Raw genomic sequence first — 26,619 nt, 5'->3', positions numbered from 1 at the left:
GACTGCGCCACCCAGGCGCCCCTAAACTATATTTTTCTACTGCCCCATACCTACCACTAACATCGAATATCTTAATATTTTTAAATCACTGTCAACATGGTAAAATAATCTCTACTTTGAAAAAAGACAAATCCAATTTGCACTCATGCAGGATGGAATCTAATATCAATTTACCATGCTTGTACAAGATTTCATTCTCCTGACTATGGCCACAACTCAAATTGGAAGGAGATTCTACATAATAACTGGCTCGTATTCTTTAAAAAATGTCAATGTCATGGGGCGCCTGGGTGACTCAGCCGGTTGAGCGTCTGACCCTTGATTTCGACTCGGGTCACGATCTCACAGTACATGGGATCGAGCCTCGTTTTGCGCTCCATGCTGAGCATGGAACCTGCTTAAAAGACTCTCGCTTTCCTTCTGCCCCTCCACCCTGCTCATGCTCTGTCTCTCTAAAAATTAAGCCAATGTCATGAAATACAAAGTGAGATTCAGGAAGTGTCCTTTATTAGAGAAGACTAAGGGGTATGACAACTGAATGTAGCATATTACCTCACCTCTTTTTTTGCCGCGAAGTATGCATTTGGGACAGTTGTGAAATTCTGAATAAGGCTTGTGAACTAGATAATAGAATTATAACAATGCTAATTGATCAAGAGATGAATGGATAAAGAAGATGCGTCATATATATAATGTAATATTATTCAACCATGAGAAAGAAGGAAATTCTGTCATTTGAGACACCAGGGATGGGTAGTGACAGCATTATGCTAAATGGAATAAGTCGGAAAGAGAAAGATGGGTAGTGCATGATATCATTTTTATGTGGAATCTAAAAACAATCAAAATCATAGAAATATGGAATAGAAAAGCTGTTGCCAGGGGGCGTGGGGTGAAGGAAATAGGGAGAGTTTTATAAAAACGTACAGACTTCTAGTTATAAGATGAATAAGTTCTGAGAGTCTAATGCATAACACGGTGACGACAGCTGGTAACACCATATTGTACAATTGAAATTTGCTATAAGAGTTGAACTTAAATGTTCTCACACTCACACAAAAAGATAAATGTGTGAGGCTGAAGCTGTATTAATTAACTAGAATGGGGGAATCGTCTCACAATGTACATGCATATCCAGTCACCATATTGTACCTTTCAAATGTCTTACAATTTTGTCAGTGACACCTCAGGAAAGCTGAAATTTTAAAATATTTTTGCTTAAAAAAAACATGATTACATTTTGATTGAGGTGGGATTTAATCTACAGATGAATTTTGAGGTAACCAACTTTGACAATATTTAGTATTTTCAACTCATTTATATGGTGTGTCTGTCCATTGTTTACATCTTCTTTAATTTCTCTTGAAGATCTTTTATGTCTTTGATTAGCTTTTCTCCCCAGTATTTTATGTTTTGATCTTTTTGTGAGTAGTATAGCTTTTTATCTATTTTCTACTTATTGATACTATTTATTAAGAAAATTATTTTTTGCATATATTTTGTGCATGGGCTTGTACTTAGCAATGTTATAGTTAGATTATAACTTCTAATAATCTAAATGTAGATTCTCTTGGGTTTTCTTGCAATCATGCAGTCTATAAATAATTGTTTTGTTTCTTCCTTTCTAATTCTTACACTTAAAAATTTTTTGTGCTCTAGTAAACTGTTGGATAACAATGGTGATAGATATTAATATCATCTCTCTCATCTGAGGGAAAAATATTTCAATATTTCACCATGAAGTGTGACATTTTCACCAGATTTTTTTAATGAGGCCTTTGTAGACTGAAGAAAGTTCCTTCTATTTTCAATATGCTAGGAGATGTTCTCATGCATCGTTCTCAAATCTTTCCAAGCCTTTTCCACATCTGATGAAACGATTACATGGTTTCTTTTTTGTTTAGTTTTGTTAATAGGTATATTTTACACTAACTTTGCATTTCTGGGAAAACTCTGTTTGCTTGTGGTGCATTCATTTTTGTACATCTCTGGATTCAACTTGCTAACATTTCCTTCATGAATTCTGCATCCCTATAGAGAAATGGTCTGTAATTCACCTTTCTTCCAATGTCCCAGATTTTTACATTTATGGTTCTTGCAACTTTTCTGTAAGTTTGTGTTCATTTAAAACTAAAAAGTTTAGGGGCGCCTGGGTGGTGCGGTCGGTTGAGCGTCCGACTTCAGCCAGGTCACGATCTCGCGGTCCGGGAGTTCGAGCCCCGCGTCGGGCTCTGGGCTGATGGCTCGGAGCCTGGAGCCTGTTTCCGATTCTGTGTCTCCCTCTCTCTCCGCCCCTCCCCCGTTCATGTTCTGTCTCTCTCTGTCCCAAAAATAAATAAAAAACGTTGAAAAAAAATTAAAAAAAAAAAACAACTAAAAAGTTTAATACATCGGAAAAAAAGAATTAACACTCAGTCTTCCAAATAATTAAAAAGAGAGAGAGGATAACTCCTACCTCATTTATGAGAATTGGAAAAATGTATACGTGGGAGGTGGTGAGTTTAGCAACTTCACATGTCACCATGTTGGACTCGATCATCAAGCTATTTTTTGGTGGGAAATGACAAGCTAATTTTAAAAGTTTATATGGAAGGGACTCCTGGATGGCTCAGTTGGTTGAGTGTCCAACTGTTGATTTTGGCTCAGGTCATGATCTCACGGTTCATGAGATCAAGCCACCCATTGGGCTCCATAATGAGCGTGGAGCCTGCTTGGGATTCTCTCTCCCACCCCCTGCTCACTCTCTCTGTCTCTCTGTCTCTCTCTCTCTGCCCCTCCCCTACTTATGCATGCCCTCTCTCTCTCTCTCAAAAATAAACATTTTTTAAAATAAAATATATATGGAAAAGACCACAAATGATCCACACACTTGAGAAGAAAAACAATGAAGTTAAAGGAGTAACTTTACCACTTATCAAGACATACTACAAAGTTACAATAATTATGGAATGGGGGCATTAATGCCAGAATAAACAAGGATACAATAGAAGAGAATGGAGTCCAGAAAAAGACTCAGACATGCGTAGACTCATTATGACAAAGGAGGCACTGCAATGGGGAAAAGTGTCTTTTCAGGGAAGGAGTCTGAGTCTGTTGGGTATCCTGATAAAAATATGAAATTTGACCCCTATCACACATGAAAATCAATTTTAGGACCATACAATTATATGTGAAATAAAGGTAACTAAACTTCTATAAATACCATAGAGGAATATCTTCAGGATCTTTAAAGTTCTCTTTAAAAGGACATAAGAAGGGGCACCTGGGTAGCTCAGGCGGTTAAGCATCCGACTTCAGCTCAGGTCGTGATCTCATGGTTCATGAATTCAAGCCCCACATCAGGCTCTGTGCTGAGAGCTTCAGAGCCTGGCGCCTGCTTCAGATCCTGTGTCTCCCTCTCTCTCTGCCTCTCTACCGCTCACACTCTGTCTCTCTCTCTCAAAATAAATGAACATTTAAAAAAAATTTAATAAAAGGATATAAGAAGCATCGTGTGCCAAAAAAAAAAGTTGACACACTAAACCTTGTTAAAGTTAAGAACTTAGCTTATCAATAAACACCATTAAACGAGCAAAAATAAAAAGACAAGAGTTAAACACCCAAAATAAATACATACATATTTGCACCACAAGTCACTGTCACAGTTATCTGTAACATCACTATTTGCAATAATTAAGAACTGGAAATAGATCAAAACTCCACCATCAGTTGATGGATCAATACCTGGTCACATGGTCAATCAATGGAACGCTTTACAATAAAAAATGAAGGAAGCACTGCTATAAATAACTCATGCATGAATCAAAAACATAGTATGGAATCAAAGAAGTTAGACACAAAATGAAACATACTATATGATTTTATATGAGGCTCAAAATAGAAAAAACTATCCTATAGCATAGAAGTTAGGGGACTGGTTTTCTTCAGGCAGGAGGGCAGGGATAGTGATTGGTAGGGTATGAATGTGGTTTTTGGGGTGCTAATGATCTCTTTGTTGATCTGGGTTGGGGTTACATGGCGTTCATGTTATGACTCATCGAGCTACACACTTACTACTTAACATACTTTCTCTGTAAATACTCAGATGTATTTAAATAATAGTGCTAATTTAATTTTTTTTAATGTTTATTTTTTGAGAGAGAGAGAGACAGCGCACTAGCAGGGAAAGCAGAGAGAGAGGGGAAGAGAGAATCTGAAGCAGGCTCCACAGTTTTAGCACAGAGACCAATGAGGCTCGAACCAGCGAACTTCGAGATCGTGACCTGAGCGAAAGTCAAACACTCAATCGACTGAGCCACCCAGGCGTCCCAACAGTGTGTTAATTTTAACAGATACCCCTCTTAAATTCCTTGCCTTGACCTAAAGGCAAATAGCAATGAAAAGAACCATATTTTATCATGGATTTTCTCACTTTTAAAACAATTTTTCCACACTCTTTGCTCATAGGGACATTTCACTCAAAAAGCATCCTGAGTAGCAGTTAGCCCTTCCCTCTCTCTTACCTGAGCAGATCACAGAGGCTGTGTTTCCATGAGCACAATCAGGAATGCCCAGGGCAGTCATAGGACAATTCCACAAGAAAGACTCAGCCCCCAAGCAGTGAAATCGAGCTTTCCAAATCTGATCACTTCCTTCCACAAAGTATGCTCCTTTTGGAGCAGAGATAGCAACTCCACAGCCAAGCTGTTGACAAACAACATTGGCATTTGCCATATTCCAGTGTGAGGCACAGAGGGCTTTCCAATGTCCAGAAATATTCATCTCCACTTGTCCTTCACACTGAGAGGTGCCATTTTTCATGAGCCGGACTTCCGTGTATGCTAGTAAGAGAAGACAGGGTTTCAGTGAGATCTCATGTTTTTCTCACCCCAGCAGAGTATGCAGCGAGGTTGAAGTCCTGCTCTGCATCTCACCTGAACAGGAAACTTGAACAGCCCTACGGTGGCAAGCACCTCCTGGACAGCACACTCTAGGGCAGAAGTGGAGCTCAGGTTCATCCCCCTTACACCGGAATTCTTCAGGCCACACTTGTCTATCTGACTCCCTGAAGGACACATCTCCCAGGAAAGACACAGCTTTGCCACACCCCAGCTCTGCACAGATGATCTGGGCAGTGAGGAATGTAAAGTTCCCATCAGATACTAGGGTCCAGTCTTTTCCAGAATGCACTTCTACCTGCCCTGAGCAGGGTCCATCCCCACCAGCTAGACGCACAAATCCTAGGAGAAAAAAACAACAACAACAAATACAGGTAAATATTCATGATTCTGGCTTGGCAATTAGAAGTGACATGTCATGGACAATGGTGTATGACAGTGACATGTCAAAGTAAAAAGTTTTTCTTTTCCCAGGCATTGGCACAGAGGAAAGGATTTAACAGTTGGTGGCAGAATGGGACCTCCATGAGTGAGTTTCTAAAGACAGACTATTTGGAGTAGGTGAATACATTTTGGGGTTGGTTAGAGAAGTGAATTCCTCATCTACAAGTCTTGGCCCAAGGAAACTGCATAATACATAGGCATTCAGACTTAAGTACAAAGGTATGAAGAACAGAACCAACCCAGCGGGACATGGGCTATGAGACAGTAGAGATGTATCAGCCAGACAAGGTTAGAAAGTCATCCTGAGACTTGCGGGGCTCAAATTCTGGTCAGCTTTCTCTCCTAGGAGTCAATCCTCAAGTGGCTGAGGATAGGGAAAATCATGAGGGCTGTATCCATGAATGCATGACAACCGGTTGACAGACTGATGGCTCAAGATTAGAAATATAGACATTATAACCGGTCCACAGTTATGATTTCAAATTTTATCTTTCTGATAATTTTGGATGCAAAATATTCCATGAACTTCTTAGGTAACCTACATGGGAAAGAAGATGAGTATGGATGTTAAGAGAGCTCAGAGAGTCAGGAGAGGAAGGGTGTGGTTCTAGCCAACTCTCTTGAAACCCTAGGATATAAGAATAGCCACCTTGCAGGGCGCCTGGGTGGCTCAGTCGGTTAAGCATCCGACTTCAACAATAGCCAAATTATGGAAAGAACCTAAATGTCCATCAACTGGTGAATGGATAAAGAAATTGGGGTTTATATACACAATGGAGTACAACGTGGCAATGAGAAAGAATGAAATATGGCCCTTTGTAGCAACATGGATAGAACTGGAGAGTGTTATGCTAAGTGAAATAAGCCAAACAGAGAAAGACAGACACCATATGGTTTCACTCTTATGTGGATACTGAGAAACTTAACAGAAACCCATGGGGGAGGGGAAGGAAAAAAAAAAAAGAGGTTAGAGTGGAAGAGAGCCAAAACATAAGAGACTCTTAAAAACTGAGAACAAACAGGGTTGATGGGGGGTGGGAGGGAGGGGAGGATGGGTGATGGGTATTGAGGAGGGCACCTTTTGGGATGAGCACTGGGTGTTGTATGGAAACCAGTTTGACAATAAACTTCATATATTGAAAAAAAAAAAAAGCGTCCAACTTCAGCTCAGGTCATGATCTCACGGTCCATGAGTTCGAGCCCCATGTCGGGCTACGTGCTGACAGCACAGAGCCTGGAGCCTGCTTCAGATTCTGTGTCTCCCTTTCTCTCTGACCCTCCCCCATTCATGCTCTGTCTCTCTCTGTCTCAAAAATAAATAAACATTAAAAAAAAATTTTTTTTTAAAGAATAGCCACCTTGCAATCCATGAACCCAAGATGTCTTTTCCATTTATCTGTATATCCTTTCATTTCCTTCATCAACGTTTTAAAAATATTTTAATTTTTTTAATGTTTATTTATTATTGAGAGAGAGAGAACATAAACATGGGAGGGGCAGACGCAGAATCCAAAGCAAGCTCCAGGCTCTGAGCTGTCAGCACAGAGTCCAACGCGGGGCTCGAACTCACAAACTGCGAGATCATGACCTGAGCCAAAGTCGGACGCTTAACCAACTGAGCCACCCAGGTGCCCCAAAATATGTTTTAATTTTTAAAAGAGTAAGCATTAAGACCAGATACAGAAATTAGAGAGATGATTGAATTAGCTGACAAAATATTTAAATGACTTATATAAATATACTCAATGAAACATAAAACAGATTTTTACAAACTAGAAAAAAATAACCAAATGGAACTTCTAAAACTGAAAAATCCAGTATCTGGAATGAAAAATTATATAGATAACTTAATAAGAGATTAGATGCTGCAGAATAAAAGAACTGTAAAGTTAAATGCAGGGCAATAGAAGCTTTGTCTTTGAAGCACAGAGAGAGAAAAGATGGAAAAGTGGTGGGGCGTCTGGGTGGTTCAATCAGTTAAGTGGCCAACTCTTGATCTCAGGATTGTGAGTTCAAGCCCTACACTGGGTACGAATCCTATAAGAAAGAAAGAAGAAAGAAAGAAAGAAAGAAAGAAAGAAAGAAAGAAAAATAGTAATGGAAATGCAATCACATATGGGTTAATATTAACCCATATTTTTAAATATGTATTTGGAGATTCAGAATAAGGAATGAGTAGAAAAAAATATTTGAAGAAATAATGGATGTAATTTTTTCAAATTTAATGAAAACTACAAACTCACTGATCCAGGAAGCTAAACAAATTCCAAACAAGAGATAAACATAAAGAAAACTACCTCAGGGCACTTGATAATGTAATTTTTGAAACCCAATCATTACAAAAAAGTCTTTTAAAAAAGTCTTAAAAGCATCCAAACGAAATTGGTACATTATACAGGGAGGCATAAAAACAAAACTTCTTGTTGGAAGCAATGCAAGCCATATAACAATGTAAAAACATTTTTAAAGTACTGGGAGGACACCATCAACCTAGAATTCAATTGCCTGTGAAAATGCAGTTCAAAATTGAATGAAAATAAAAACGTTTTCAGATAAATAAAAAATGATAGAATTTGAGGCCACCAGAATTGCACTACACAAAAATGTTACAGAAAGTTCTTCAAGCTAAAGGAAAATAATAACAGATGAAAATGTGAATCTACCCAAAGCCATAAACACTACTGTAAATGATAAATCTGTGGGTAAATATAAAAAAACTTTGTCTCATTTTTAAAATAATAAAATGGCTAAGGCAAAAATCACAGCAATGTGTTATAAGATTTATAATATATTTATAAGTAAAATGTATGACAACAATTGCACAAATGACAAGAACAGGGAAATGGAAGTATACTGTGTTCAGGTCTTACATTCTCTATTAAGTGAGATAATATCCTTTGAAGGTAAAACATAATTAAAGAGTAATAATATCAGCATTATGGTAAAATCTAAGAAAAGCAATATATCTAATAAACCAATAGGGTAAATAAAAGAGAATACTAAAAAATACACAAAGACACAGGAACAAAGAATACATAAGACAAATAGCAAGCTAGTAGACTTAAATTCCAGCATATCAATAATTACATTAAGTTGAAATAATTTAAATACTCCAAATAAAAGCAAGATAATCATACTGAATAAAGTAAGGCACAACTTCAATTATATCTCAATAAAACTAGGGGGAAAAAAGTAACACATCATATGCTGTCCACAAAACATATGTACATTAAATATAAACATAGAAACATATGAAGTGTCAGAAAAGATAAACCATGCAAGCACTAATCAAAGAAAGCTATTGTATCTATGTTAATATCAAAAAAAGTAAGACTACAAGACAAGAAGTATATTCAGAAATAAGAAACATTTCATGATGATAAAATACAAAAGAAATCATGCAATATCAAAATTAGTGGGATATAGCTAAAGCAGTGCTCAGAAGGAAATCTAGAACCTTGACACTTCCTTGATGCATACATTAGACTAGAAAAGAAAAACTAAATATAAATTATCTAAAATTCCAGCTCAAGAATCTATAAAAATAACAGCAAATCGTAACAAAAAAATGTAAACTAAGAACCAAAACTTAATGAAATAGAAAACAAATACACAATAAGTAAAATCAACAAAGTTCATTGGTGAATCCCTTAAAAATAAAACTGAGGGGCGCCTGGGTGGCACAGTCGGTTAAGCGTCCGACTTCAGCCAGGTCACGATCTCGCGGTCCGTGAGTTCGAGCCCCGCGTCGGGCTCTGGGCTGATGGCTCGGAGCCTGGAGCCTGTCTCCGGTTCTGTGTCTCCCTCTCTCTCTGCCCCTCCCCCGTTCATGCTCTGTCTCTCTCTGTCCCAAAAATAAATAAAAAACGTTGAAAAAAAATTAAAAAAATAAATAAATAAATAAATAAATAAATAAATAAATAAAACTGATAATCTTCTAGTAGACCTGAGCAAGAAAAAATAAAATACACAGATTAACAATATCAGGGATGGAAAGGGGGTTATCATTATGGATCTTACAATATGCAAACGATAATGAGATGTGAACAAACTTTGTCCTAATTTGAAAATTTTACTTATAATAGGATGAATCCTTGAAGACTAATTACTTGAAAAACACAATTTATCCAAAACGGATACCAAAAGAAATGGAAAATATAACTAGTCCTATATTTGTTAAAGAAATAGAATGCATATTATAAAAACTTCCCACAAAGAAAATTGCAAGTTTCAAATACCAGCACTTCTACAGAGCTCAAAAACTACATCAGCATAGAGGAAGAGAGGGAAGGAAGAAATGAGAACAAGAAGGTTAAAAACAGAAGCTGTAGTGAATATATGAATTAGCATGGATTTTCAGTCCCCAACCTCCCCTCCTTCGATTAATTGTATCTTCATCCCCTTACCATTCTGTACCTCAGTGCTGTGGCCCTTCCCAATCTGTGAAGCCCCTCCCCAATCTTTCTCCCTGAACCCTCTGAAATTCCCTCTTTATTTCAAACAAGCTCCTCTATATTCTTCAGAGATCATTCTTTCTACCTCTGAATTTCTCTTAAACACAATATTGTATTTCTAACAATCTACTAGAGGCTGAAATGTCTTTTTCATACCCCTTTCCTAAAATTGAGAGAAAGGAAATTCAAGAATTCAATTTAAATTTGAAAATTCATAAAGGGCATGGTTGCCTGTTCTTATCTAGACTGCATCATTACCACTTTGACTTCCCTTTACACACTAAAACATGTTCTGGAAAATATAGAAACAGACCAGAGGGAATAAACTTCTGACAAAGAGATTAGAAGAAAATCGAAACAGTTCATAAAAATATGAAAAGTTAAAATTAAAGCGATGGTAATGGTGGTCAGGGAGTAAAAAACAAAATCAATGTTTAGATGCCATATCACTCTCAAACTCTTTTTGTCTTTAAGCGTATCTTAACTGGAATTAATATCAAAAGCATCCATTTTCTTAAGGTAGTAATAGAAGTTCTGACATCACAGACTCCATTTTTCCTCAGATACTGATTTATCAAACAAAGTAAGTCAGGTCCTCCTGTAGTGTTTACACAAGTTGATTTGCAGTTGATACCATGATTAGGACCTCACGACAATAAGGAATGTTACCTGAAATGCAAGAAAACAAGCTTTCTTCAAAAACCCTAACTGAAGGTAGTAAACTCAAATGCCCCTTGAAAATAATTATTTTTTTAATAATAATAAAGAGGGTGGGAGGAAACTTTTGAGATGATAGATAGCTCTTATGGCACAGACTGTGATAATGCTTTCACAGATGTATACTGACCTCCAAACTCATCAAATTGTATGCATTAAGTATATACAGTTTTTTGCATGTCAATCATACTTCAATAAAGTAGTTCTCAAAAAAGAAAATAACTGTGTTTTTTAGGGACCTGAATTAGTATCCTCAAAGATCTGCCAAAGTTACAATTTGAAAAGATCTACTTTTCCACCTCTCCCATGTCCCCTCTTTTGTCTGTACCTGACTGACCATCTCATGAAAGCAAGCAAAAGAGCTACCATGATGAAACTTATTTCATCAATTGCTGGGTTGTACCTGTATGAAACATTTGACTCCACCTTCCTACTTCTTATGACAGATCATTGAGCTCTGAATGGCCCTGTGACCCATAGGTCTGGAGCCTTCACTGTCCAGGGCCAAGCAAGTCCTTATGCTTCCTTGAACACCTAATACCCTAGGAGTCACTGTGTGACTGGAGTCTTCGCCCAAATATGTGATCCTGCATTGTTAGTTATTCTGGGAATTAAACCAAGGCTACTCCTACTGGAGACCCCTCACGAGACCACACAGGCCTTACCTGAGCAGACTACTCCAACACCATTACTGTGGAAATCATTTTTCTTTCTGTAGTTTCGAAAACGAAAAGAATTACACTCATTGAGAGTTGATTCTGTACCTTTACAAACAATATATGTAAACCAAATAGGCCCAACCCCTGATCCAAAATGAGCTGCTCTGGGAGCATCAAGAGCATGTCCACATTTCAGCTGTCTGCACACCACATTTGCATCTTTCAAGCTCCACCAGTAATCATCCACTGTGCCCCATTTTCCTTGGTATTTCACTTCCACTCTCCCCTCACAGTGGTGTCTCCCATTCTTCAGACTCAGCTCCACAGCTGCAAGAGAGACACATACACAGAACACAGGACACAGGAGATTTTAGGAGACCATGCAGTGGTATTCTGGTAAGTATGAAAAAATGAGCTCTCTGGGTAGGGTGGAGGGGTGAGGGGGACCTTTCATGTATAACATTTGTCGATTTCTGTATTATAAACACTGTGATCAATTTGAAGCTACCAATGTGGCATCACTGAACATGGAGTTGGAAGAGATACACAATTATTTCTCACAAGCCAGTAAGACTCAGCTCCATGCATACCAATGAGGACAGACCTTCATATGACTCTAGGTGCTACTGCCCTCCCAGTAGATTTGCATAAGGCTGGTAGGGGCCCAAATTCCTCCATCTCAGTTACAGTTCACAGTCCCCGAGGTCAGTGGAAGAATCTTCCCTTTCCTTCTCTGTCTCATGCAGAAGACTCTCATCTAGCTTTAGAAGAGAGGACCATGGTAAGCAGCCTCTAAACTGTCCTGATTATTCCTGCTTCCTGATATTCACACTCATGTAATCCCCCTCACACTTGAATGTGGCCTGAACGCAGTAACATTCATCTAACAATGGAATTTGGCAAAAGTGATGAGATGTTTCAAGAGGACGCTGGTTTCTCTCATTGACCCATCTTGCTCTCTCATTTGTTTGCTCTGATGAAGCCAACTGCCATATTTTGAGCTGCATGTGGAGAGATCCACATGACAAGAAACTGAGGGAGGTGTCTAGTCAAGAGTCAGCAAGGGACTGAGGCTCTAAGTTAGACATTCCACCAGTGGCTGAATGCTGACAATAACCAAGTAAATAAGTTTGGGTGGCATTCAGTCTCATTTGAACTTTAAGGTAATTGCAACCTTGTGAGAGATCATGAGGAACCAGATCAGAGATCAGAGATCAGAGGAACCAGAAAAGCCATGCCCAGATTCCTGGCCCATAGAAACTATGAGATCCTAGATAGTTGTTGTTTTAAGCTTCCAAGTTTGGCAGTAATTTGTTGTACAGCAATATACTACTAATTTAGGGCTTCCCTCCAGGGTCAGAAAATAGCAGGGTGGACAAAATGTTGATTTATATGAGTGGCTTAATCATTTCATCCAAATAAGACTTCTTCCTAAGTGACCAAATCTGTGATCTTGGTCCTACTTGGAACTGGGACCCAAACCACCTCTTTCTTGTCATTATCAGCTTGTCATCTAGTAGACTAAGTTGCTGTTCTCCTGTCAGGAACAGAGAAGTGGGTTTTCTGAGGCCAAGAATCATCTCCATTAGCTTTGAATTGGGGTTAGCAAAATGAGAATTTTTCTCATAATATAATCAAGGCTTTGTCCCTGGGGTACCCATTTGCACTGCTCAGGTCTATACCTGGCTCCATATGCTTCCACTCTGGAAGTTAGAAGTGGTGTATCAAAAAGGGAAACATCTGGGAAGATGCTGAACTTGGAAAGATTCCTAGTGTGCTAGTCTTCTCAGGCAGGCTGCCATAACAAAACACCATAGACTAGGTGCCTTAAACAGAAATTTATTTTGTCATAGTTCTATAGTTTGGAAAGTCCAAGATCAAGGTGTTAGCAAGGTAGTTTTCATTCTGAGACCTCTTCTCTTGGTTTGTAAGCCACTGCATCTCACTGTGTCTTCACATGACTTTTTCTCAGTATGTGTACACAGGGAAAGATGGAGCTAAATAATTCTCTCTCTCTCTTCTCTTGTTATAAGGGTGGATTAGGGCCCCACTCTTATGACTTAATTTAACCTTAATTACCTCCTACAGACCATATCTCCAAAGACAGTCACATTGGGAACTAGGGTTGCAACATCTGAATTTTGGAGGGGCACAATTCAATCCACAGCACCTGTGGAGGTCCATTCTAGGAAGGAAATGAAGGTAAATGGGAAGAAGGTAAATGAGTAGAAGAAGGGAGACATCCTATGAAGCTTACTCAGTTTTTTAAAAAGTCTGACATGAGGTAATACATTGAAATAGGATTCTAAAAGTATACAAGAAACTATTATTAATAGTAACATCATAAAAATAATGATGATGATGATGATGATGATGATAACACTGATTGAGAGGCAGGTCCTGTGCTAAATGCTGTAAATGTAGAAAATAATAAGATAATGTTTTTGCCTTCAGGTTGCTTATATCTAGTTGGTGACACAAGCCAGTGGATGATTTCATGACTGTAAAAAATTCCAGAAGACTTTCTCAGTAATAGTAAGCTTGGTTATTTGAGGCTATCTCTTCTGCTGAAAAAAAAAAAGTGGAGTAAAGCACACTAAAAGTGATCTTAAAAGATTAAAGACCTGATAAGATAGGAAGGAAAAATCAGGCCAAATCTGAAGGGAAAATGGGAATTCATTGTAACGCAGGAGTGTGCAATGTTTTTGCCTGGATAGAATTACCCTATACAAGAAAATGTGGCTTTCTCACGGCCTTTGATGGTGAGGAGGCATAAATCAAATCCAAACCTATACCCAGATGAGACATCTAACAGTCTCCACAATAAGCTGGGATACCAACTGAAATAGACATGCCCTTGTATAAAATTATATTTAGTATTTGAATCTCTAGATTGTCTATATAATATCAGTTTTGTACTTGTATTAAGGTGGCCCACCACTAATAATGCTATAAAATCATGGGAAAAATAAAATCCTCGCAGAAGAAATTGTCTTCATGCTAGGCCTCAAATCACTTCTATAAATAATTTTCATAAGTAAAATGGCCAGTACATTGTCAAGAATAAACAGACACACAAAGAAACAAAAGCCCATTAACAATAACCAAGAGAGGGGCGCCTGGTTAGCTCAGTCGGTTGAGTATTCAACTTCAGCTCAGGTCATGATCTTGCAGTTTGTGGGTTCAGTCCCCATGTCAGGCTCTGTGCTGACAGCTCAGAGCCTGGAGCCTGCTTCGGATTCTGTGTCTCCCTCTCTCTGCCCCTCCCCCACCCACACTCTTTCTCAAAAATAAACATTTTAAAAAAAATTTTTAAGCAATAACCAAGAGAAACTACTGAAATGGATAAATACTTCTAATATTAGATATGTCAGATATAGGCTATATAAAAACCATACATACTATATTTAAAGAAATAAAAATACACTCTTAAAGAATCTTCAAGGAACTAAAAAAAAAAGTGTAGAAAAAAATTTTAAACCCAAAATAACTTCTATAGGTGAAAAATATGTTTGTTGAAATTAAAATTTTTTCATCAGATTAAATTCAGGTACAGAGAATTATTGATGTGAATAATAAGTCAGAAGAAATTATCTAGAATACTGCACAGAGAAACAAAAGAACAAAAAATACAGAAGAGAGGATCAGAGATATAAATGGAGCAAGAAGGTTTACACTAAGTTAAAGTGAAATTGGGAGGGAAGACAGGAAGACAGAGAAAGACACACACACAGAAAGAGAGAGAAATGAGCAGAAGCAAAATTTGAAACATATTGCTATAAATTTTCCAGAACTTATGAAACACACTAATGCTTAAAGTGAATAAACCCAACAAAACTCAAGTAAGACATAAAAACGAGTTTATCTGTAGACATATCATAGATGTGGTAGACATGACTAGTGTTCAGCAATATTTCTGGTTTTCTCTGGACACATGTAAATATCAATACTTCCTTGCCTGTTTGAAGTTAAGCATGACCTTGTGATCTGCCTTTTGAATGAAGTGTGAAAAGAATGATGTGTGGCACTTCCAGAAAGAAATATATAAAAGCTTGGGGTACCTGGGTGGTTCTGTCAGTTAACCATCCAACTTTAGCTCAGGTCATGATCTAGCAGTTCATGAGTTCGAGCCCCATGTCAGGCTCTGTGCTGACAGCTCAGAGCCTGGAGCCTGCTTTGGATTCTGTGTCTCCCTCTCTCTCTGCCCCTCCCCCATTCACACTCTGTCTCTCTCTCTCTCTCTCTCTCTCTCTCAAAAATAAATAAACGTTGAAAAAAAATTTTTTTAAGTGGTGGCATAAGAGAGTGAGGCATTCAACAACTTGAGAAGTTGAACAATTATAAGCAGAGGCCCAGCCAAACTGGACAGAATGCGTAGTGTAAGAATAAATAAATTTTGTTTATTTAATTCTTCTGAAATTTGGATTATATGTTACTACAACATAACCTAATTATTTCTGTTAAGATATGAGAAATAGTAGAAACCTGACAAAGAAAAAATGTTTAAGAGAATTGGTACACATTACCTCCAACTGAGCAACATCTATACTAACATTTAAGTCCTCAAAAACAGAGAGATACAAGTACAGAGTACAATGAAGCTTTAGATGATCCAAAAGAAAAACAAATTGCCAATCTAAATTGCTATACTCAAGAACACTCTATTTAAAAACAATGGTCTCAGAAGTGACATCACCAAAATGGCAAAGTAGGAGACTCTATTCCCACCACCCCACAAAATGATCAACAATTGAATAGCTTTCTATGAACAACAGCACTCTCACAAAGCTCAGAAGTCCACTTAAGAAATTTTAGAAACATTAAGACTGCATATTTTGGCAGTATCATCCCATCCCTCAAGCCAGCATTGCTTAGCACATAGAGGGAACTTCCTAGCTAGAAAGGGTTCCCCTCCAGCCCTACCTCCACCTAGCCTGATCCCTAGCCATTAGCCCTAGAAGCACTGCTGAGGCTCCAGCAGCCCTTGCAGCCACTGCAGACCCTCTGCAGTGCTTGCTAAGATCCATGCAGTTGTCAAAACTATGGCCCTCAGGAGCCTGAGCTGGAGACATCATGCTCCCCAGACCTACTGCTGCCACACACCCCTGCATCACTAGACCTAGGTTATAGCATGCTATAGTATGCCCCCACTCACAGGTAAAGGTCTTCTCCTACCGAAGTCAGTCTATAATATCTGGAAGAGGTTACTGCTCTTAAAAACACACAGACATATGTGCAAGGCTACAGGGATTAAGAAAAAACAGGGGGAAATGATTTTACCAAAGGAATACAGTAAACGTCCATCCAGTACATGGTCCCAAAGAAATGGAGACACAGGAATTATCCAACAAAAAAATTCAAAATAAATGTTCTAAAGATTCTCAGAGAACTACAAGAAAACACATATAAACAATATAACAGTATCAGGAAAATAATACACAAACAAAATGAGAATTTCAACAAAGAGATAGAAAACATTAAAAAGAACCAAACAGAAACTTCGGAGCTGAAGAATACAATGACTGAAATGAAGAAATCAATAAAGAGCTTGAATAGCAGTCTTAACAAAACAGAAGAAAGATTCAGTGAGCTAAAAGACAGATCAATTGAAATTATCTAATCAAGATGAGCAAAAGAAAAAGGAATAAAAAGGAGTGAAGAAAAGCCTATCAGACTTACAGGACACCATCAAAAAAAACTAGAGAAGAGTTAACATGGGGGAGCAGCATGGAGACCCTGAGCCTGTCTCATCCCTGAAACACAGGTAGATCAGCACCAAACCATTTTGAACACCTAGGAAATTTATCTGAGGATTAATGCAACAATCTGCATAACTTGAGCCACAGAACTCAGCAGGTACATGGTGCAAAGAGGTGAATTGGAGAAGAGAAAAGACGCAGAGAGTAGAGAGCTATTTTTGCTGAGAGAGGTCAGAGAGAGAAAGAGAAAGGGGGAGAGTGCTGCACATTGGGATCATGCAAGAAAAGCACTCTCCTTGAAAGTAGCTAGAGAGAGAGAGAAAGAGTGAAAGTACTCATAAGGGACTGAACAAGAAATCTGTTACCCAAAACCATTGACAGGGAGAAAGGAGAGGGTTTCAATACCACCAGGATTCTATAAATGGTGGATCACAGAGTCTGAAGTTTTGGAGCTCAGTGCCCGGTGGTGCTCTGGTGAGGAAGTAGAGTGAATCCCCAGAAGCAGGCAACGCAGACTGAGGGGTCCACCTGCCACACAGGGAGAATTGGTTCCCTTGGAGTGCATTTGGAAGAGACCATGTGACCTCCCCACAAGCAATAGTCACAGTGTATCCTGGAGAGCAGCCATGATTGCTGGTATTTTGTCCCCATACAAACATGCCATGGTGTGGCAAAACCTGGCGCCGGATGTGTGTTGTGATTTGCCATAATCTCTGAAACTCTGCCACTGCACAATAACATGAACATTTTCTGGGGCAAGCCAGCACCCAGCCATTGCTCGGCGAGACCCTCCCCCAGAGAGTTGGTGCAGATCCAAGCTGCAGGGGTCTCTTAATTGTGGGGTTTGGAAATACAACCCCAGCTGAGAAAAAACTCTGGAGGGAGGTGCCGCCTGGCAAGGGGACAACTTGGACATGGACAGGGTAGAGGCAGGGAGTATAAGAGGCCTGAAACAAAGGAGAGGTGCTTGATCATGGGTCAGTGAGAGCACGAAGTTCCAGCACCAGAGACTAGGGAGCTGGGTGAAGCCATTTCCACCACTCCCATGCACACACATGCATGCGCGCACACTGATCCACCACAGTAAGTTAATCAGTGCTATCTAATGGAGAACGGAGCTGTTACACCAAACCCCAAAAACCCCAAACTAGGCCCTGCAAGCACATCCCCCAGAAGACCAGCACAAGTAACTCCACCTACTTAGTGTATGGACTAAAGAGTGGTTCACAGTTTCAATTCTAGGGGAAACTGGATATAACTTCATTCAGGTTTCATTCTGTTTCCTGGCTCATTTATTTAGTCATTTTCTTTGCTTCTCTTTTTTACCTAAATTGGGTTTTTTTTCCTTCTTTCTTTTCTTTCTCTTTCTTGGATATAGAAAATTTTATTTTTTTTTACTTTATTTTTATATTTTTTAAATTTTGTATTTTATTTTATTTTATTCTATTATATAATTTCTTTTAATTTTTAAATTTCCTCTTAGCTTTTTTTTCTTTCATTTCCCTTTTTTCTCTATCCTATCAAGTTTCTTTCAACAAGCAGATGAAAACATACTCAGGATATAGCTTCCTTTATTTGATTCTTTGTTTTATTTTTCATTTTTTTATTAATTTTTTTCTTCCTCCAAAATGACAAAATGAAGGAATTCACCCCAAAGGAAAGAACAAGAAAAAATGACAGCTGGGATTTAATCAACACAGATATAAGTAACATGTTGGAACTAGAATTTAAAACCATAATAACAAGAATACTAGCTAAGGTTGAAAAAAGCATAGAAGACACCAGAGAATCCCTTCCTTCAGAGATAAAATAAATAAAATCTAGTCAGGCTGAAGTTAAAAATGCTATAACCAAGATGCAATCTCGAATGGATGCCACGATGGCAAGGATGGATGAAGCAGAGCAGCAAATGAGCAATACAGAAGATAAAACTGTGGAGAAAAATGAAGCAAAAAAAAAAAAAAGAGGAAAACAAAGGCAAAATATCACAATACAAGGCTTAGAGAATTTCAGTTACTTATTAAAAGGAATAACATCCAAATAATAAGAGTCCCAGAAGATGAAAAAGGGGCAGAAGGTTTATGTAAACAAATTATAGCAGAAAACTTTCCTAATCTGGGGAAGGACACAGACATCAAAATCCAAGAAGCACAGAGAACTCCCATTATATTAAAAAAAATAATAAAAAACGACCATCACCAAGGCATATCATAGTCAAATTCACAAAGGAAAGACAAGGAAAGAATTATGAAAGCAGCAAGGGAAAAAAAGTCCTTAACCTATAAGGGAAGACATACCAGATTCATGGCAGACTTATCCACAGAAACGTGGCAGGCCAGAAAGGAGAGGCAGGATGTATTCAATGTTCTGAATTGGTAAACTATACAGCCAAGAATTCTTTACCCAACAAGGCTGTCATTCAAAATAGAAGGAGAGATAAAGAGTTTCCCAGACAAACAAAAACTAAAGGAGTTCATGACCACTAAACCAGGCCTGCAAGAAATTTTAAGGGGGACTCTTTGAGTGGAAAAAAGATAAAACAAACCAAAAAAGAGCAAAAGCAACAAAGACTAGAAAGGACCAGAGAACATCACCAGAAACACCAATACAATGGCACAAATTCATATCTTTCAGTACTCACCCTAAATGTAAATGGACTAAATACTCCAATCAAAAGACATTGGGTATAAGAATGGATAAGAAAACAAGATCCATCTATATACTGCTTACAAGAGACTCATTTTAGACCTAAAGACACCTGCAGATTGAAATTAAGGAAACAGAACCATCTGTCATGGTAATGGTCATCAAAAGAAAACTGGAGTAGCCATATTTATACTAAAATAAAGACTGTAACAAGAGATAAAGAAGGGCATTATATCATAATTAAGAGGCCTATCAACTGAGAAGATCTAACAAATGTAAATATTTATGCCCCAACATGCACCCAAATATATAAATCAATTAACCACAAACATAAAGAAACCCATTGATAATAATACTGTAATAGTAGAGGACTTCAACACCCCACTTATAGCAATGGACAGATCATGTAAATAGAAAATCAACAGGGAAACAATGGCTTTGAATGATACACTGGCTTGCATGAACTTAACAGAACATATATTCAGAACACTTCATCCTAAAGAAGCAGAATACACATTTTTCTCGAGTGTACACGAAACATTCTTCAGAATAGATCACAAACTGGGTCACAAATCAGCCTTCAACTAGTACAAAAAAATCAAGATCATACCTTGCATATTTTCAGACCACAACGCTATGAAACTCAAAATCAACCACAAGAAAAAAATTAGAAAGAACAGAAATACTTGGAGATTAAAGAAAATTCTACTAAAGAGTAAATGGGTTAACCAAGGAATTAAAGAGGAAATTTAAAAGTACATGGAAGCCAATGAAAATGAAAACAAAACCATCCAAAACCTTTGGGATGCCATAAAGGTGGTCATAAGACAACAGTATATAGCAATCCAGGCCTTCCTAACAAAGGAAGAAAGGTCTCAATTACACAACCTAACCTAACACCTAAAAGAGCTAGAAAAAGAATAGCAAATAAAACCCAACACCAGCAGAAGACAGGAAATAATAAAGATTAGAGCAGAAATCAATGCTATCAAAAAACAAAACAAAACAAAAAACAAACAGTAGAACAGATCAATGAAACCAAAAAGCTGGTTCTTTGAAAGAATTGAGAAAATTGATAAACCCCTAGCCAGTGTGATCAGAAATAAAAAGTAAATGGCCCAAATAAATAAAGTCACGAATAAAAGAGGAGAGATCACAACCAATACCACAGAAATACAAACAATAGTAAGATAATATTATGAGCAATAATATGCCAACAAATTGGGCAATCTGGAAAAAATGGACAATTTCCTAGAAACATATAAACCATTGAAATTAAAACACAAAGAAATAGAACATTTGAATGGACCCATAACCAATAAAGAAATTGAATCAGTAATCAAAAACCTCCCAAGAGTCCAGAGCCAGATGGCTTTCCAGGGTAATTCCACAAAACATTTAATGAAGAGTTAACACATATTCTTTTGAAGCTGTTCCAAAAAATAGAAATGGAAGGAACTGAAGCCAGCATTACCTTGATTCTAAAACCAAAGATCCCACTAAGAAGAGAGCTATACAACAATTTCCCTGATGAACATGGATGCAAAAATCCTCAACAAGATATTAGCCAACCGGATCCAACAATGCATTAAAAAAATTATTCACCACAACCAAGTGGGATTTATACCTGGGATGCAGGGGTGGTTCAATATCTGCAAAACACTCAGTGTGATTCATCATATCAATTTAAAAAAAGGACAAGAACCAATGATCCTCTCAATATATGCAGAGAAAGCATTTGACAAAATGCTTGATAAAAACTCTTAAGACAGTAGGGATAGAAAGATCATACCTCAAGATCATAAAAGCCATATATAAAAGACTCAACGCTAATATCATCCTCAATGGGGAAAAACTGAGAGCTTTCCCCCTAAGGTCCAGAACAAGACAGGGATGTCCACTCTCACCACTGTAATTCAACATAGTATTGGAAGTCTTAGCTTCAGCAATCAGACAACACAAAGAAATAAAAGGCATCCAAATCAGCCAAAAGGTCAAACTTTCACTCTTCACAGATGACATGATACTCTATATGGAAAACCCAAAAGATTCCACCAAAAAAACTGCTAGAACTGATCCATGAATTCAGCAAAGTTGTAGGATATAAAATCAATGCACAGAAATCGGTTGCATTCCAATACACCAACAATGAAGCAACAGAAATAGAAATGAAGAAATCGATCCCATTTACAATTGCACCAAAAAACATAAAATACCTAGGAATAAATCTAGCTAAAGGGCTGAAAAATCTATACACTGAAAACTATAGAAAGCATATGAAAGAAATTGAGAAGACACAAAAAAAAATGGAAAAATATTCCATGCTCCTGGGCAAATATTGTTAAAATGTCAATACTATCCAAAGCAATCTACATATTCAATGCAATCCCTATCAAAATAACACCAGCATTCTTCACAGAGCTAGAACAAACCATCCTAAAATTTGTATGGAACCAGAAAAGACTGTGAATAGCCAAAGCAATCTTGAAAAAGGAAACCAAAGCTGGAGGCGTCACAATCCAGACTTCAAGCTGTATTACAAAGCTGTAATCATCAGGACAGTATGGTACTGGCACAAAAACAGACACTCAAATCAGTGGAATAGAATAGAGAACCCAGAAATAGACCCACAAACCTATGGCCAACTAATCTTTGACAAAGCAGGAAAGAATATCCAATGGAATAAAGACAGTCTCTTCAGCAAGTGGTGCTGGGAAAACTGGACAGCGATGTGCATAAAAATGAACCTAGACCACTTCCTTACACCATACACAAAAATAAACTCAAAATGGAAGAAAGACCCAATGTAAGATAGGAAGCCATCAGAATCCTTGAGGAGAAAGCAGGCAAAAACCTCTTTGACCTTGGCCGCAGCAACTTCTTAGTAGCACATCTCTGAAGGCAAGGGAAACAGAAACTAAAGTGAACTATTGGGACCTAATCAAAATAAAAATATTCTGCACAGCAAAGGGCACAATCAGAAAAACTAAAAGGCAACCAACAGAATAGGAGAAGATATTTGCAAGTTATATATAAGATAAAGGGTTAGTATCCAAAATCCATAAAGAACTTATCAAACTCAACACCCAAAAAACAAATAATCCAATGAAGAAATGGGCAGAAGACATGAACAGACATTTCTCCAAAGAAGACATCCAGAGGGCCAACTGACACATGAAAAAATGTTCAACATCACTCATCATCAGGGAAATACAAATCAAAACCACAATGAGATACCACCTCACACCTGTCAGAATGGCTAACATTAACAACTCAGGAAACAATGGATGTTGGCGAGGATGCGGAGAAAGAGGATCTCTTTTGCGGTGGGAATGCAAACTAGTGCAGCCACTCTGGAAAACAGTATGGAGCTTCCTCGAAAAATTAAAAATAGAACTTCCCTACGACCCAGCAATTGCACTACTAGGTATTTATCCAAGGGATACAGGTGTGCTGTTTTGAAGGGACACATGCACCCCAATGTTTATAGCCGCACTATCAACAATAGCCAAAGTATGGAACGAGCCCAAATGTCCACTGATGGATGAGTGGAAAAAGAAGATGTGGTGTTAGAGAACAAGAAGCCAGAGGCACTGTAAGAATGTCCTAAAGGAAAGGGACAGAGCAGCAAGGAACTGAAAGCAGTTTCATTCCCAGAATGGAAAGCCACCAGGACTGTTCATTCTCTTCAGAAGGACATCATATGGGCGTCAGGCTTAGAATAAGAATGTTTTGTCTGGCACCAGATGTACTCAGGACCCAATATGGAATATACTGCAGGTTCATGACCTGTCAAGATGCCAAATACTATGTTGCATGTCCCTGCTGTTATCAGACAATTTGCAAAAATAAAAGAGGCTTGAGCCAGGGGACCGATGCTTCAGCTCCAGGAGAGCCTTAGCCCCTTGCTTTCCAATTCTCTCGTCACTGCACCTTTAGGACCTGTCTATCTACAATGTGGTATATATACATACAATGGAGTATTACTTGGCAATCAAAAAGAATGAAATCTTACCATTTGCAGCTATGTGGATGGAACTAGAGGGCATTATGCTAAGCGAAATTAGTCAGAGAAAGACAAATATCATATGACTTCACTCATATGAAGAATTTAAGATACAAAACAGATGAACATAAAGGAAGCAAAAATAATACAAAAGCAGGGAAGGGGACAAAATATAAGAGACTCCTAAATATGGAGAACAAACAGAGGGTGACTGGAGGGGTTGTGGGAGGGGGGATGGGCTAAATGGGTAAGGGGCATTAAGGAATCTACTCCTGAAATCATTGTTACACTATATGCTAACTAACTTGAATGCAAATTTAAAAAATAATTAATTAAAATATTTTGTCTCAAAAAAAAAAAAAACAACAAACCACAGTGAAAACAACTAAATGCCCCAAACAGGTGATTAGGTAAGTATATTGCATTTTGGTCATATAATGAAATAATTGGAAGCAATTAAAATTTTCCATATTACCCTTGTAACAGTCTACACTTTTGTAATACTACCATAAAACATTTTCACTGTGTACAAGAATAGGAAGATATCCAAAATATATTGTTAACTTAAAAAAAAAGTTTACAAAACAATAAATACTGAATTATCCCATCTTTGAGAGTCCATATTTATGTGTATAATGGCATAAACTGTGTTTCAAAGAACAATCTTTTGCCAATGCCCATCATGGATTTCACAGTGGAGACTGCTGTAATGTGTGCCCAATTCACAAATGATCAAATGCTCAGAAGGACGAGGACTATTGTTTTACACAGAGCAAGGTCAATGTTGTATGAAGTAGAATAAATTTTAGTAGGACAACACTGAATGGTGTTTTTTTTTTTTTTCTGGGAAAATAAAAAGAACACTTGTTTTGGCGAAATGTTCTTGCAACTTAAGTTACTACTGAGGAAATGTCCTATAGTCTTTCTAGTAAGAAGAGGGGGCCTCATATCAGAACACTCATTGCCTCTCCCCCTCGTGGGACCAAAACCCCTATCTGCCCTTCAAAGTCGTCAAGAGAAGGATCGTCACTAGCATCCAGCCAACACTCATGGAGCAGAAACTTAGAAGGTTGGGGTCTTCCAAGGAGAGTTGGGGAGGGACTGAGAGACTGAGTTCTAGGAAGCAGACGATGAGCACCGAGAGGAGTCAGAACTGGAAGAAGGCTCATCCTGGACCAGCACCCAAATCTGAAAGAGTGACCTCCTCCAGCCTGAAGGCTGGATTTTTTTGCAGCCCTACCCCTAATGCCTGCAGTCCTCCGAGTCAAAGGCACAGTGGAAAGCAACCTGCAGAGAGGGATAGAAGAAAGCAGAGAGAGAAAATGTGCCCTGCAGGATTCACAGCAGATGAATTCTGTAGGGAGTGAGAAAGGACCAGTCCAGGATCCCGGCAAGTCAGGAAATGACGCGCAAGGACTGCGGTGGGGACCCAGGAGACTTAATGTAACTGATACTGTGCACCGGCTAATGCCTTTTATTTTTTTAATGTTAATTTATTTTTGAGGGAGAGAGTGTAAGTGGGAGAGGGGCAGAGAGAGAGGGAGACACAGAAACCGAAGCAGGCTCCAGGCTCCGAGCTGTCAGCACAGAGCCCGATGTGGGACTCGAACTCACGAGCCTCGAGATCATGACCTAAGCCAAAGTCGGACGCTCAACCAGCTGAGCCACCCAGGCGCTCCATGGCTACTCTCTACTAACAAGAGGCCTCCTGTTATGGCTGTAGGCTCCTCTGCTCTACAAGAGACACTTGGTAGGTATAGGTGAGGCCAGGAGGCCAAGCCTCTCATAGAACCCCATGCTCAGCAAACACTGCAGTCAAGCAGAAAGAAGGCCAGAGGACTGAAGGAGAGGAGCAGGTGTGAGATTATCTATGATCTGGTTACCTACAGCTGATGTGACTCTCCAAGTAGTGTGGGTACTGTGTGCTTCACAGAGCAACAGACTCAGTCATTTCTCAGCCGCCCTGTTCCTCTCCCGCTGACAGTCTTCTCATATTGTTCATACCCCCCTCACACCCACTCTACACACACACACACACACACACACACACACACACACAAGCGCATGGCCTACAGGAACATAAACCTATAAAACATAGAAGTCCTGATGGGGTGGTCTCTGCAAAGCAGGCAAATGGAATGTGCAAGGAGCAGCCCACAGATGCAGCGGAGGTCAACCGCTGGTCCTTCCCACACACGGGGAGCCACCGGGACTAACCAGATGCTCCCTGAAAACAAAGGAGACATTGGAGAGGACTGTCACGGACTCATCTCAGTCTGGCCCCACATCGTTTCTCTGAAAAATCTGCCACCATGACCAGTTGACCCCACAGAGAAGAGCCAGCATCCAGGGGTGCCTGGGTGGCTCGGTTGGTTAAGTGTTCGACGTCAGCTCAGGTCGTGGTCTCACGGTTCGTGAGTTCGAGCCCCGCATCGGGGTCTGCGCTGACAGCTCAGGGCCTGGAGCCTGCTTCAGATTCTGTGTCTCCTTCTCTCTCTGCCCCTTCCCCGTTCACTCTCTGTCTCTCTCAAAAATAAACATTAAAAAAAAAATTAAGAACCAACATTCAGTCAATGTGGTCCCTTTTTGGCCAAAAACACATGGCTTACATTGAGGTTCTGGCTCCCTGACTTCAGAAACCTTTCCCTTCACCAAGGTGTCCACTCGCTTACTGTTGATCCCAGGAAACTCTCACCTGGAGCAGCCGCCATGGTGCTGAGGAGAAAACAGAGTCCCTGAAGAGGGAGATTCGAAGCCATCCTGACTCCCACGTCTTCAAGGTCACAGTCCCAGCTGCAAAATAACCCTGCAAGGAGGTATCAGGATACCAACAAAGGTCTACAGTAAAGGGAGGGGAGAATATAAACACATCCTCTGACATCCTCCCTACTGCGAACCAATAGAGACACATTTTACCATCTAAGATACGATCGGAGACTTCATCTGCCACTTTCTGAAGCTCAAACACCAATTAGATTCTGAATCTCCAAAATCTCCTTATATGAACAACATGGCCTTTGGACACCATGTTTCCTTAGGTCTCTGAGAACCAGGCCCCCACGACGGGGGCTGGGATGGAAAAGTTGCATCAAAAAGCACAAATGGCTTTCTCTCCCC

At 38.9% G+C, this 26,619-nt stretch overlaps 1 protein-coding gene across 1 annotated transcript in view; it reads right to left on the bottom strand.

The window, feature by feature from the left end:
- The window catches only part of LOC125169449 (antigen WC1.1-like), a 40,007-nt gene extending 13,686 nt beyond the window's left edge, over positions 1-26,321 (bottom strand). Inside the window, exons 1-4 of the mRNA XM_047864809.1 lie at positions 26,198-26,321; positions 11,158-11,478; positions 4,914-5,219; positions 4,503-4,820 (exon numbers count right to left, since the gene is read on the bottom strand). Coding sequence (XP_047720765.1) covers positions 4,503-4,820; positions 4,914-5,219; positions 11,158-11,478; positions 26,198-26,261 — 1,009 coding nt within the window. The 5' untranslated portion in view covers positions 26,262-26,321. The remainder of the gene's footprint in view (positions 1-4,502; positions 4,821-4,913; positions 5,220-11,157; positions 11,479-26,197) is intronic.
- Positions 26,322-26,619: the final 298 nt, after the last annotated feature.

This window comes from Prionailurus viverrinus, chromosome B4 (genome assembly GCF_022837055.1).
Source record: "Prionailurus viverrinus isolate Anna chromosome B4, UM_Priviv_1.0, whole genome shotgun sequence".
Classification (NCBI taxonomy): domain Eukaryota; kingdom Metazoa; phylum Chordata; class Mammalia; order Carnivora; family Felidae; genus Prionailurus; species Prionailurus viverrinus.
This window is presented reverse-complemented; position numbering and strand designations above follow the sequence as displayed.